A 15,367-nucleotide genomic window follows, 5' to 3' on the forward strand; every position below is an offset into this window, starting at 1 on the left:
ATGCGTTCAGTGAATAGGGCACTGTATTCATAAAGAGGGAAGACTCTTAACAGGATTGTGGCTTTCCTTTATTACCTGGAAGGGGGATTTCAGCTCAGTGGGTGCTCTTGTGAACAAAAACTGAATAATGATGCTGAATGGAATAGTGTCCCCCAGAGCAGGACTACTGGCCACGTGTTCACTTGTCTGGAAGAGCAGGGGTCTGCAAGAGGAAAACATGGATATTACTTCATGTGTTCAACACTGAAAGAGGTGATTTGGTGGAAAAGTCATAATAGCATATTAATACAGGATAGAACAGCATAGGAGTATAACAGTGTAATAAAAGAAGGAATAATAGCATTCTTTCTAAACTGGTCAATTCTTAACCATTTTTTAACCCCACATTCCACATGGATACACACGTGCATCACACACTCTGGCAGGCTAACCTGTCCTTCAGCTTGTCCTCTTTCAGGTACTTCCAAGCCTAGCACAAGTAGCAATCATTTGCAGATCACTCTGTATTTCATGCTGGGTGTCCTGGGCAGGACACAGGTGGTGGATGACCTTGGCCTGCAATTCCCAGGAGGCTCCAGAGCCAACATACTAGGAGGTCTGGAGTGATCACCCTGATAAATCTGAGGTCTGGAGTGATCACCCTGATAAAACTTTAGACCACATTGAAGCACCTCCTCCATAAGTCACATCCTCTAGGGGCAGACTCATCAGGCACCAGAGCCCTGCTGAAGCAAGTCCTGTGCTGTGGTGTCAGCCTCTGAACAGCACATCCACCACTCTAGTCATGGCCAGTCCTCACAGCCCACTGGCCTGGAAATAAATCACTCCCAATGACATGTCAACAGCAATCAAGGCCCAACTACAACAGGAGGGTGCACACAGCACAAACAGGGGTAGGGGGTGTGCACCTGAAACACCCAGCATAGCTGAGGAGGCTGTGCCACTGAGCCCTACAGGACACCTGATACATAAGACCACTCAACTAAGACTGGGAGATATAGTTGCTCTACCTAATACATAAAAATTAACACTGGGAGGCTGCCAAAATGAGGAGATAAAGAAACTTGTCCCAAATGAAAGAATTGAACAAAACTTCATAAAAAGAACTAAATAAAAAAGAGAGAGAGAGAGAAGTACAAATAGGTTGTTACAGAACAGTCATGGATGTAAAATGCAGCATAGGAAATATAATCAATAATATTCTATGGGTACCAGATTTATCAGGGTGATCACTTCATAAGTTATATAAATGTCTAATCACTGAGTTGTACACCTGAAATTAATATAATACTGTATGTCAATATAATATAATATAATATAACACTGTATGACATTGGCCTGCAATATTTAATTGAAAAATAAAAAATTATTTTTAAAAAAGAACCTGAAAAAAATGTTTACAGGATACCATTTGAAGCCCATGAAATTCTTATCTCTTTAGGTACCCCAAATTCTCTCCTTGGGTCAAAGTAGACTCCAGTTACCTACATACTTGAACCATATCCTCAGCCTCTCTTGGAATTATTTTTACTTGGCATGACCCTAAGTTCCTGGGGACACCGAGGGGTGCTGTCTTAAAGGTCTCTGGAGGCTGACTCTGGTTGGAATGAGGATGAGGCTGCATCCCAGTTCCACTTTCCACAGAATGGCGACCTCTTGTCCCAGCAGGGGAAGCTGAAAGTTCACGCAGCCGAAGGTCCCTGCATGCTCAGCAGCAGGCATTCCCAGGTGGCTCCCTGGAACTGCAGATGGAGCATGTGGCCCACCAGTCTGCTTACTGCACCACTGACAAGATGCTCCCCCATCTGAGCTGTAAACAGGGGAAGAAGCAATGGGGACAGGGTCCCTCCACTGGGTCACAGGCTCGTACCGCAGGCTGGCAGGCCTGTAAGGCCTCCCTGAGGGTGTAGGGAGACAGGGGAGCCCATGCCTTCACTTCCCTCCCTGCTGTCCCTGGTTCTGTGGTCTTCCCCTGTCCCCAGAAAAGCCCACTCTTGCCTGTGCCACATGATAGGGTAGGATTCATCTTGATCCTAGTTCATGACTTAAGGAGACCTGGGAGGTCAGTCCTGCCTGACGGTCTCTGACTTACTGAAGGACAGCCCTATGGAATCCTTTCTGCCTCAACAACAGGAAGATAATCAAGAATTTCAGTCCCCATCTCTCTTGGTGCTCCCTAAATGAAGTCCCATGTAAAAGGGCTTCCAAATTAAGTACTAAGGAATACTGAACTTCCTCGTAGGAATAGATATATTTCCTTCCTTCTGAAAATGAGAATTACATAGCTGATTCTGTTTCTCTTTTAGCCTTGGCTTCGGGAACTTTATAGTCAAATTGGAAACTTACCTATAGCAATTAAATTAGTTTTATGGTTTGAATATTTGTGTTTTCCTTCAATGTATTCTTGATGCAAATTGCAATGATACAATGGACAAAAAGAAGGGAAGGAGGGAGGGAGATGGGGGAAAGGAACAGGCTGCAATATGCCACCTAGCAGGCCGACGGATATGAGGTTGCTGGCTGGGAGGCCTGCAGAAGCCAGGCCTGGTAACACCCAGCTCACTTTAAAATGGGATCTTTTAGTCAATCACCTGTCCCTTTGGAGCTCTGAGTCACAGTAGTTATTTTTCTGCCAAGACCAAATCTTCGCCCCTGCCCCTCACAGGACTGCCAAACAGCCATAGAAAGCAAAACTAAATCTCATTCAAGATTATGCATCACTGACATGATTAACTGTAAACATCAAATGCAGACATTTCTGGTGCTTTTTAAATAGTCTGACAGACACAGAATGAAAACCTCCCTTCTCCCTGAATCCAAGTGGAATCTGAAATACCATCAATTTAAAAAATAAATTACCATCTGAGATAATATAAGGAACAAAAGAAGATTAATTACAGTGTTACAAAACGCTGGTACCCCAAATGCCGCAATATCATTCTTAGAGAAAAAGAAATATAGCAGCACTTTCAAGGTTAAACTTTACAGCCAGCAGGTAGTCTTAACTAATCAAGTATTGGGTCCCATTAGAAATAGCTGCATTTCTAGTAGGGGATCTCCACAGTCAAGTGACTCATAACTATGTAGCTATAAGTCTTCTGTTAAGGACAATTACAAAGTGAAGAAAGACAAAAGTCCTGCTGCTCCTATGTGCGTACTCAACATTAGCGGTGGCCCATTCCACCCGCCACCACCCCCAGTGCAACACTTTTGTGAAGGGCCTGGGAAGGTAGCAGGACCACTGAGGCTGTGCACTGAGATCTGGAACCGGCACAGAAAGGAGAGGTAGTAGAGGAAACACCATTCCCCCATGCCCAGGACTACTGAAGGCCTTCTGAGAGAAGGGAGGGGTGGAGGCCCAAGAGGGGCCATGTGGATCCCAGAAGAGAGAGAATCAGGGGGGCTGATGACTGGGGGTGAGGCAGGGCTGGAAGTAGAGAGGTTAGAGGACTGCCAGGTTCCTTTCTTAGGTCCAGATTGTCAATCCAGCAGACCAGGTTGAAGCGGAGGTGAGGGTTTCAGGCCAACTTTCTATAGTACACTGGGCTCGAGGTTCCTGATGCATCTTCTGGAAGCCTGTATGTGGCCTGAGACAGTGAGATGGGGCATTTCATAGAGAAGGTTCCCACGGGGGGAGGGTGTGTGTGTGTGTGTGTGTGTGTGTGATTCTCTTTTAAATTTTCTGACATTTTCCTGGATGGTTTGTGGAAGCACTCAAATGGGCCCTACGACCAGAATACAAACACTGGGAACTTCTGGAATAGGAAGCGGTGGTTACAAGCACAGCTCTGGGATCAGGCAGCCCTGCTGCTGCAATTCAGACGTGCTGCCCTGGCAACGCACCGCCTCTCAGCCGCAGCTGCCTCAAGGGGGTCATACCTGACTCACAAGTGTTGTGAGGGTGAAATGAGAAAATATCAGTACCACAGTGAGCACAGGGTTAGCATAACGTAAATGATTAAAAGTGATTTCTAGAATTAAAATGATAATAAACTAAAAATCCACTCCTGCCTGTTGACTGGGTGCTCTCACACTGCCCAGAGAATTGACAAACAACAAACCAAGCCCCAGATGCGCTGCCTTCTGGTTACAATGCTGACATCTAACCTTGGAGTTAAGAACCTAAAAACCTTGGGAAATAAGTTATTTCGGGGGATGGGTTGACCAGTCCCAGATTAAAAAGTGGAAAGAAAGGACAGAACACATTTGGGGGTCCTCATTTAAAAGTGCTAAAAATGGCAGCTGCCGGGATGGCTGCCTTTCAGCTCTCAAACACGCAGCACGGAGGGCTGGGATTTCAAGCACCAGATGGTCAGCAATTCCAACTGTAGACACAAGAAACCCTCAGCATGCCCACAGCTAAAAACAGTGACATGAACATTCTAGAGTTACTGATGGTTTCCTTCTTCCCAAGACCTCATGCTAACACCCATCACAACAGCCCATATTGCCTGTGGCTTTCCCTGCTCTTCCATCAAACCTAACAAAGCTTCTAGCAGAGCGGCTGGGGACAAAATGTAGGGGCAAAGCTGATCCCTCCAGAGGAAAGATGGTGGTGGCTGCCTGAAGGCAGGCCTGGTTCCCAGCGGCTGAAAAGCACACAGTCCCTGTTCTGTCCTTTGCCTCACAAAGATCTGCACTGCGAAGGTCTAGGGTCAGAGTTCTCCAGCCCCTGGCCAGGTGGAGCTCTGCCTCTCTGGAGTAGAAACAGAAATCAGCCAGGGCAAATCCCTGTGGGCAGCTTTCTGAGGCAGAAAATAATATATGCCACGTTCATGTGCTCCCTGGGACCCTAATGGAGACAGTAAAATGCAAATGTATGCAAGAAGCTTGCTGGCTGAATTAAATAATCCACTAATATCACTGTCAAGAAGAAAGAGCCCTACGACAGATGGCTGCATGATGGGGGAGGGGCACCTGCTGATGCCTTCCTGTGTGCGTGCGTGCGTGCGAGACAGAGAGAGACAGAGAGAGAGAGAGAGAGAGAGAGAGAGAGAGAGAAAGAGAGAGAGAGAGAGAGAGAGAGAGAGAGAGAGAGAGAGAGAGAGGGAGAGAGAGAGAGGCGCCCTGGGGTCTGCTCCCCAGGCTCTCTGGCTGGCACTGTCACACTCCCTTGCAAAGGGCCCACTATCGTCTCCTGCAGCCACTGCCACTAACTCAGACCAAGGCCCAACCTGCTGAGTGTGGATGGTACGGCTGCCCATTATTCTTGCCTCCCAGCCTTATACACATTGCATAATGTTTTAGTGTATTTATATTATTTTTTTAGCTCCCTTATTATTTTAAAACGGGGACAAATGCAAGAATGATTTTAACATATATTGACTTTTCTGACTACAACTATAAAACAACCAAGACAGAAAATTTGAAAAGTATAAAAAACCTTTAAAGGAAAAATCACTAGTGATGATCCTACTATCTGAAGATATCATTTTGATGTTTATCATTCTTGGCTTTTCCTCTACACACACACACACACACACACACACACACATTATTTAAAAACAAGTGACCCGGTGCACGGATTTGTGCACATTGAAAGGTAATTAACTAGAAGAAATATTTTAATATTGCTATTCATCCTTTCTCTATAATAGAAGTGTCAACCTAACTCACGATCGACAATGACAGATTGAAACACATACATGAGATTGGCGCCAGTGAGTCAACTTAGCCTTTTATATACCAGTATATAGAATAAACTTGCTTAATTAGACCTGCTTTCTGATGTAGCTAAACTTTTTCCAGCCCAGTGAAGCACCCCAACTTCTCTTTCAGGTAATTGCCAGCAACACAGCAGTAAATATCACCACGAAGAAGATTATTATTGTAGATCACGCAGGGAGAACTAAGGGTCAAATATTTAACTGCAGCAGTGTTTGACTATATTCTGCGCAGTGAGAAAACCTGAAGTCATTTCAAGGTCCACCATTTCTTACTTCTTTTCAATTGGGTCAAGTTTCTAAGTTTTCTAAATCTCTGTTTTCCAACTAATGAAAAGAAAATAGGATTCTACCGAATCTCCTATCCACCTACTCCAGGACTTCTGTGAGGATCAAATGAGATGAGGCACAGGAAAACGCTTCACAAACATTTGGTTAAGTGTAAATGTTTGCACCTGGCTATAAAGTAAGTCGTGTTCCTGGGCTGAAGAAACTGTAAGGAGGCTAGTCGCTACAGAGAGGCAGCGGGGCGTTGCTACGTGACATCATTACCCGGCGCCCACAGCTACCGTTTTCCGGGCAGAGTTGTGGGACATATTTTGAGCTATGGGGCCTTGGCACCCCGGCTGCGATTTGGTGGGGTGTCACTCCGGGGTGGTGGCGGGGCCTGTGTCCCACTTGGGGGAAGCCAAGTGTTGGTTTGTCGGCGCAGGTCCGTGGTGCCATTTATTTTTAAATGGCCAGTGCACGTCAAGGCAGCTCCTGCATTGAGCATCTGCCCCCTGGTGGTCAGTGCGCATCATAGCTACCAGCTGGTCGTCTGGTCACTTAGGCTTTTGTATATATAGATAGTAGGGATCCTATCACATATACTGTTTAGTAATCTATTTATTCATTTCATGATGCATTAGGAAGTATTTTTCATATTATTAGTTGTTAACTAACAATACAAATGGCTTATTGTTGCATGTATTTGATCCACTGAACATGGCATACAGTATATTATTTGGCCAATCTCCTACCGACTGCCATTCAGCTGATTCAGAACGTTTGGGGAAGAGAGATTCTGAACAAGAGCCAAGCCAATTCTATACATGGCACTGGATGATGCCTATTCCCTGTCACAACTCACAGCACAGATGGGAAGATTAACAAGAGTGGGCCCTTTCATTGCAACTGCTCAGAACTAATTTTGAATTAGAAACAGATCTCTAACAAGTTTTTGCAGGCAGGCAAATAGAGGGCCTAGAATTGTATTACTGCAATGAAGGTTACTCTGTACTGATTTATTCCACTCTAGGAAGGGATTCTGTAGACCCCTTCAAACAGGTAAGTGTCCATAAGTCAATTCTCTTCATGTGACAACTGTGGAGAAGCCTGCAGCGGGGCCAAGGGCTTTTCCAACATTTATAGGCAGAGGCAGTGGTGCATACTGACATCTCTCAAAAGATGGGACCTAAAACATTCTTTGCAGACTATTACTAGATTTTATCTCAGAATACAGTATGTTTTCATTTTATTTCCTGATCTGGTTAATCCTAAAACCTTTATCAAATGATTGTCCAAGTCCTATCAGTTGAAAAAATGCTAATATCTATTGAATACATTTCTGCTGATTTAATATGACTGTAGAAATATACTGGCAGATAGAAACCTCTGTTAGAATTTTTCACTGAATTCAAGTTCCAGAGAATGCTCCATAGGTAAGATACAATCTACACTAATAAAAGAGAAACATGCAAATTGACCGTCCCTCCGCTACGCCCACCAGCCAATCAGGAGCGAGTATGCAAAGTAACCCAACACAGATGGCGGCGGCCACGGAGCTGGAGCAAGAGGCATGGGTTGCCCCTGGCGATGGAGGAAGCCAAGCTTCCCGCCCGCCCTGGCCACCGCTCAAGGAGTGGCTGGGGCCTGGGTCGCCGGGGGGCGTGGCCAGCCTGAAAATGGCCCTCAGCCACTTACCCAGGCTGGCCACACCCCCATGGAGTAAGAGTCCCCGCTGGGGGGCTTGGCCAGCCTGCAAACAGCCATCAGCCCCTCACCCAGGCTGGCCAGGCACCCTAGCAGGGAACCCCAACCTGAAGGGGGTGTGGCCAGCTTGAAAACAGCCCTCAGCCCCTCACCCAGGCTGGCCACACCCCCCAGCGGGGACCCTCACCCCATGGGGGCGTGGCCGGCCTGCAAACCACCACAGGCCCCTCTCCCAGGCCGCACCACACCCCAAGGGAACCCCCATCCTGATCTGGGACACTCTTCAGGGCAAACCAGCCGGCCCCCACCCATGCACCAGGCCTCTAACTATACTAATAAAAGGGTAATATGCTAATTAGACTGGGAGACCTTCCAAGAGACCTTCTGGACATTCTTCTGGACAAAATCATGGTGGCGGGGCCGAGGTAGAGGCAGTTAGAGGCCAAGGGGGGAGGGCAGTTGTGGGTGATCAGGCCAGTGAGGGGGGCCATTGCGGGTGATCAGGCCAGCAGGGGGGGCACTTAGGGGTGAGCAGGCCGTCAGTGGGGGTCAGTTGGAGGTGATCAGGACAGTGGGGGGGAGTTTGGAGTGAGCAGGCCAGCAGGGGGACAGTTGGGGGGGAGTAGGCCAGTGGGGAGGGGAGGTGGGGGCAAGCAGGCCAGCAGGGGGGGCAGTTGGGGGTGAGCAGGCCAGCAGGGGGAGCAGTTGGGGGCGAGCACACTGGCACGGGGGGCAGTTGGGGGTGACCAGGCTGGCGGGGGGGGGGGGCATTTGGGGGCGAGCAGGCCGGCAGTGGGGGGCAGTGGGGGGCAAGCAGGCCGGCAGGCAGAGTGGTTAGGGGCAATCACACAGGCAGGCAGGTGAGCAGTTAGGAGCCAGCAGTCCTGGACTGTGAGAGGGATGTCCGGCTGCCAGTTTAGGCCTGATCCCTGTAAACTGGCAGTAGAACATCCTTCGAGGGGTCCCAGATTGGAGAGGGTGCAGGCCGGGCTGACGGACCCCCCCATCCATGCATGAATTTTGTGCACCGGGCCACTAGTTTATATATATATATATATAAAAGGCTAATATGCTAAGTGTCCCTCCCACCGTCAGACCGGTTGCTATGACGCGCACTGACCACAAGGGGGCAGACGCTCAACGCAGGAGCTGCCGAGCTGCAGTGACTTGGCAGTGGCGGTTCTTGGGTGACACACCCCAGAACCAGAGGAGGGAGCCCGATTCCTCACGGGGCTGTGTGATTCCACCTTTGCCGTGGGTTACGCTGTTGCTGGGGCACTGTCTTCCCCAAATCTGGTTACGGCACACTTGCGTTTGCGTTCCACTCCTTGTACAACAGTAACTTTGCAGAGTGCCCTCTTGCACTCCGGGACCCCTCAGGGGATGTTGGAGAGCTGGTTTCAGCCCAATCCCCACAGGCCAGGCTGAGGGACCCCACCTGCCAGAGGGATCCCGCTCACTCCAGAGAAGCTGGGAGGGACCATGGGAGGTTGGCTCCAGGACATGTCCGGCCCGTCTTGCCCAGTCCCGCCCCGCCAGCCACCTTCTAATTAATTTCCTTTCAATGTGCACGAATCCGTGCACTAGGTCATTAGTTATTATATAAGTGCTGAGGAAGCTCAGGTACACCAGAACCCCAGGAGAAGAGGGCATAAATCTTTATAGTTGTAGAAAGAAACAAACCCTACTGCTGTTACTAGAGCAGCTGAAGTGTAAGTGCTAAGGGTCCTGTGAGAAAGGTGAGAAACTGCTGGATGCAAACCATTAGTGAGTCATGAAAGCATTTAGTGGGTTAAAATAATAAAACAAAAAAGAAATGTCAGAGCATATTACACGTAAGAATAATTACTGCTTCATGACACACGAGTGGGCATGTGTAGCATGTGTGGGTTTGAGTATGCCTGCATGTTTGCATGCAAATCTATGCCAGACTGTGATACAGAATAACTCTTACTGTAAGTCATGGTCAAAAGTTTAAAACCCATTTAGATTGACTATTGTTCCACAAGAGGAGCTAGATATAAAAAAATAGGATTTTTTATTATACATTGATCAATTATTAATTTTTTGTATAAATAGGTACTAGAAGGTGTCACTATTCAAACTAAAATGATCCTTCAAAGTCTTCTTCTCATGTGAGAATTGGAAGGCTAACAGAAAATTCCCATCTTAAGTTACTGTTTTAACAGAATTGGTCAAATGTAAAATCCTTATATCACCATACTGTGACACAATTTTTTTTTCTTAAACTGATTTTTAGAGATAGGAGGAGAGGGAGAGAAAGAAACATTGATGTGAGAGCAAAACACCAATCAGCTCCCTCCAGCACACTCCCTACTGGGGATTGAGCCCCACAACACAGGCATGTGCCTTGACCGAGGATCGAACAGGACTCCCTTTTCAATCAACAACCTTAGGTTCTTATATCTCAAGTGACATTACACCTGAATTTCCTATTACCAAAAGCTTGGATGAAATAAGAGAGAAGAGTGATTATTTAAGGAATCATTGCTTATTGATTACTCTAGTTTCCAGTACTGAGTCAATTTTTAGAAAGCCACATGACTAGACTCTCCTTTTTTATTTTTAATGTAGTTTCTAAAAAAATATTTTTCTTTGTGACTGGACACTCTTACCTTATCTTCATAGAAATACATTCAAAGACCATTGTATAGGGTGGGGCAAAAGTAAGTTTACAGTTTTTCATATGGAAAATAATATAATTAATAAATAACGCAAGAATAAATTCTGTGTTTTGCATACTCAAAGCTATAAACCTACTTTGGCCCCACCCTGTATGCTGTGGGACATTATGGATAGTTTATATGAAGGCTTCTCATCTGGTATGCCGTGGCCACAAAATGGTGATAAATATTATGCTGATCCCCTCAGCCCTCACAGATGGTAAGATACTATCTGACTACACATTTTCTCTGTGTGCCATGATGTGAAAAGGGAAGTGGTGGCTTACTGAACAAATAGCCACAGAAACATCTTATCCTATATTATAAAGAGGTAATATGCAAATTGACCGCCACGCCATCACATGATGGCAGCGCCCACAGCGGAGGCAGGCCAGCCCCACCGAAGGCCTCGGGTCCTCCTGCACGCCCCCCACAACTGACTGAGAGCTCGCCCAGGCTCCTCCAACGAGCTGCCCATCCCTCTCTTCCTCCCTCCTGCAAAGCTGAAGCCAGACTGTGGTGTCCAACAAATTGGAAGTTCTAACGCATGTCGTTGAGAGAATCCTCCCTTCCTCAGCTGGGGCCGGCCGCTCCGCGCTTCTGCCACTGGAGTCCCCTCAGCCCCGCCAGGGGCCTCGGGTCCTCCTGCACCCCCACACACACACCCGCCCCCCCCCCCCCCCCCCGCACTGACTGAGGCTCAGGCAAGCAGGGCCGGCCGAGGCACAGGCAAGCCTCGGATGGCGGCTGCCCAACCGCCCAGGGCCGCCCGAGGCTCAGGTAACCAGGGCCGGCCGAGGCTTGCGCTGCTGGCAGTGGCAGCAGCAGAGGTGTGAGGGGGCATCACCTTCCCCTGATCGCTGGGTTGCCTCTTGCCCCTGAGGGCTCCCGGACTCTGAGAGGGGGCAGGCCGGGCTGAGGGATGGGCCTTTCATGCACTGGGCCTCTATTCTTCTATAATCTGTGATTGAAGACACTAGTCATCAAGCAACTCAAAATTCCTTAAAATCTAAGTTGGTAAAAAACCTATCTAAGCATTCAGCACTGAAAAGGATTTTCCCTTAAATTGGTATGTTCTTACATCATGAGTATGAATTAACTCGCTGTTTTTCTTTTTGAACTGATTTTTAGGAAGCTCAATTCTAAATTTTGTGCTCAACTATACTAGCCATATTCAGTTTAACTACATTTCATCACTAAACACTTATTTTAATATTCTATTCAATAGTTTTATGCAATGTAAACTATGACCTACTTATAGAAGTAGATTGGATTGAGAATGATAAATGAACGAATAAAAATTTCAGAAAAAGATGTCTATATAATTATGAACTGTCTGGTATTATTGTTCAATATACTTCTGTAAAAATGGAATTAAAAAATTCCCCTAGAAAGAACATAATCAAATTTACCAGTTCAATCTTGTGAATTGTAACTCAAAAATCACACACACACACACACACACACACACACACACACACACACACACATTAGTCATTGCATATAATTCTATACAGGTTTCTGATTTGCATAACTTTTGAGATGAACCATAGGAAACTACCATTGTTGTAGTTCACAAAAGAGTTAAATGTTGGCAATTTCATACAGTTAAAAAGGATATATCTGCTAATAGATATGGATTTATTAACAGCAATAATAGGGTTATGCCTCACCTAAATGACCTCAGCATTCGATAGGACTTTCCTAAATCAGATACTCTTCTGCAGAAAGGACCCACAGCCATCTCCATCTGAAATATAAGAAGATAACATTCATAGCTTTTAATGTCAGAATCCTAAGGTGAACTGGAGATACACCTAGATCATAGAAAGTTGTAGCTTGCACTAAATTTATCTTGACTATGAGGCAAGTTTTAAAAGCCAATCAAATTTATTAAAAGATAAGAACTTAGATAACTTTTGTGCTTATTTGATAAAGGGCATAAAATGAGACAATTCCTTCAAGAGAATACAAAAATATTTTTGGTTATGTAAGAGAAAAAAGTTTAGACCTTTTCTCCATTAAAAAAGTCAGAAAAAGGAAGGTGCGAAGACTGACTTTGTGCCTATACTTTAAGTAAGTATAACAAGCTCTTTTATATTAAATATAACAATGACGATTTTTACCAGGCTGGCTCAAGTGATTAAATGCACGGATTCTGGAGGTAGCACATCTGTGTAAGAATTCCAATCTGCAATGACTAGTGTGTGGCCCTGAACTTAAACTCAAGTTCCAGGTTTCTCATCTTTCAAGCAGAGATAATACCTACTTCATAGAATTATGCAAATAAATAGATAATTCCACAAAGCACTGTGTGCATGGCATATATAGTACGTCTCTTTAAATGTTGGCAATTATTATCAGTATTTTTAAAAGTTTCCCACATTTATATGATTAGTAAATTTGCATTCAGACAATAATTTAGCAAATATTGGTTTTACTTCTCTTTATTTTCCTCCTTTGATTGGAAATTTTACTTGGCAGTAATTGGAGCTTTAGGCTACCTGCTCCTTACCTACCAATTGCATATGCAAAGTGTTTGCATATGTGGCACTCAGAGGATGCTGTCTCTCCACTCCCACTATAAAGAGGACCCTAGAGTAAAGGATGGTTTCGTTTAGAAAATAGCTGAATAAAAGGCTGCTCCCTGGTAATGCAGCATCTTTCTTCAAGAAAAACGTACAAAAGGAAAGTGGGGGCTTCCATCCTGCTGGCCATCCTTCTGAAAAACTGTTCAAATCTCCTTGCCATTGGAAGACCATGGAGATCTAAACAATGACTCTTTTGAGAAAGATTTTTGACTCGCATTCCATTGCAGGCACCAAGCCAGACATGGGGATGAGAAGACGAATGACTGTCTTGCTCTCTCAAATTTAGCTAAGGGGATATATATTTGGTATATATTTATTTATCTAAATGATATAATCAATACTCAAAAATCCTAAGAAAGATTTGTGTGTACACGTATATGCACAAACATACATACATATGCATACATTGATGATTATTCAGCAAAATGACACGTGGTATCAAATGTATGAACTGAGTGTCAGGGGAGAACTGGAGGAGTGTCCTTCAGAGGGTCGTGAGGGTGACTTCTGAGCAGGTGAATTTCTCTCTCTTGTTTTTTGGTTAATCCTCACCTGAGGATATTTTTCCATTGATTTTTAGAGAGAGTGGAAGGGATAGAGACAGAGAGAGAGAAACATCAAAGTGAGAGAGACATCAATTGGTTGCCTTTGTACACGCCCCAACCAGGGCCACGGATCAAGCCTGCAACCAAGGTACATGTCCTAGACTGGAATCAAACCCAGGACCCTTCAATCCCCAGGCCCATGCTCTTTCCACTGAGCCAAACTAGCTAGGGCTGAATTTCTTTCTTAACACAGACACAGAGTATATACTAGGGGAAAACTCCGTTTTGAAAAACTTGCTAAAATAGAGAAGAATAAATACAGATTTGTGCCAACAATGTAAAACAGAGCAGCTTTGAGCTGGTGCTCAAATCAGAGGACAGTGGGTGGTGGGCTGTTCGTGGGGCCTGTGTGTCTATTCTCTGTGGGAGTTCCTGGTTTTCTTCAGAATGTGTCATTTACTTTACACTGAGCAGAAAGGAAAAGTGTGATTATCATATATCTGAGTTGGTAATTCCAGTCATGTACCTGTGTGTGTGTGTGTGTTTGTGTGTGCGCGCGCACGCACGTGTGTGTATATGTAATAGTTTTTTACACACTGAAATTATGTGAAGTATTTTTCATAAAAGCAAATAAGTGGCTGCAGGGAAAAATTACAATATAAAAGAATATGACCTCGAATGGCTGTGTAATCTATGATGATGCAGGAGATTTCTATGCCATAGGACAATTTCAAAAGGTTAAGTGCTTAAAATTAATTTCTCATCCATAACCATTTTCTTCTGCCAGAATTCCATTAAATAATAAAGGCCATGTTTCTAAAGGGCAGGAGTGCTGCTCTGAGAGGAGGTGACCCTGCAATTAGCTGTGAATACAAAAATGGCATGTGCAACTGCCTCTCTTCAGCTCCCATTTGGAGGGAATGAACGGTCAGCTGCAGGCCCGGAGAACTAATTACATAGCTGCTCCTTCCCCACCACAGACATTTGGTTAACCACAGGCCATCTCTGGATGCTCCCAGGACACACCTGCCCTGACACTGTTCATGAGAAATGGCAATAGGAATTAGAAGAAAAATTAGCATCTTGATTATCTTGTTTTCTTTTCTCAGTTTGTATTTCTAGGCAAAAAGTGAAATGTAGATATAAATGTATACTTCAAGGACACCAGAAGACCTATAAATAGAAACTGCTAGAAGTACCCCTAAGTACATAATTTAATGGTAACACCAGCAGTCATCCATTCCCTCAAGGCAGAAACGTAACAGAGAAACAGAGGGAGTGGTGCTTCAGAGGACATTGTGGACAAGTCCCTGAAGGGATTCGGGATCAGCAGAGCCCCATGGCCTTGGACAAGTTAGTGCTTTCCACTGTGTTTGTTGGGTGTAGACACAGAGACAATGTGGTCACAGTAAGGAATTAATTATCTGTAGGAAACCACCTTGTGCTGTGACCTGATTCCTAAGGGGCTGTGTGTTGGGTACTTCCTCTCCATGAACCCTCCCAATTGCATTTGCAACCACTTTCTCTTTCACCTGTGCAATGGTGTTGGTGGGGAGAAGTTAGGATTCCTAAAGAAACCTTTAAAATATATCATTATCTATCTTTGCAACTAAACTTTATGCCAAATAATCAGTATTCACAAACATACTCCAGTGGTCTCTTCTTGAGCAATTTCTTTTTCTGTCATTTATGCCTGAATAGCAGGCACTTTTCTCACAAGAACTATTTTCAAACCCACAAAGGATTTGTGTATTCCTGATTCCAGAGGCCTCAATGGCTTTGTTTAATTTTGAATACAGTTTCAATAATGAGGCAGTCTACGGTTTTCTAGTCTCTAGTTGATGCCTGTCATTAATATAAATGTCAGGGTGATGCTATTTAAGTGTTTTCACTGACCCCAGAAAAATATT

General features: G+C 45.0%; 1 protein-coding gene across 1 annotated transcript in view; it reads right to left on the bottom strand.

Moving 5' to 3' along the window:
* The window catches only part of COG5 (component of oligomeric golgi complex 5), a 200,221-nt gene that overhangs the window by 9,323 nt on the left and 175,531 nt on the right, over positions 1–15,367 (bottom strand). Inside the window, exons 19-20 of the mRNA XM_079786047.1 lie at positions 11,995–12,071; positions 76–202 (exon numbers count right to left, since the gene is read on the bottom strand). Of these exons, the coding sequence (XP_079642173.1) occupies positions 76–202; positions 11,995–12,071 (204 nt within the window). The remainder of the gene's footprint in view (positions 1–75; positions 203–11,994; positions 12,072–15,367) is intronic.

The sequence above is a fragment of the Cnephaeus nilssonii genome (assembly GCF_951640355.1).
Source record: "Cnephaeus nilssonii genome assembly, chromosome: 12".
NCBI classification, from domain to species: Eukaryota; Metazoa; Chordata; class Mammalia; order Chiroptera; family Vespertilionidae; genus Cnephaeus; species Cnephaeus nilssonii.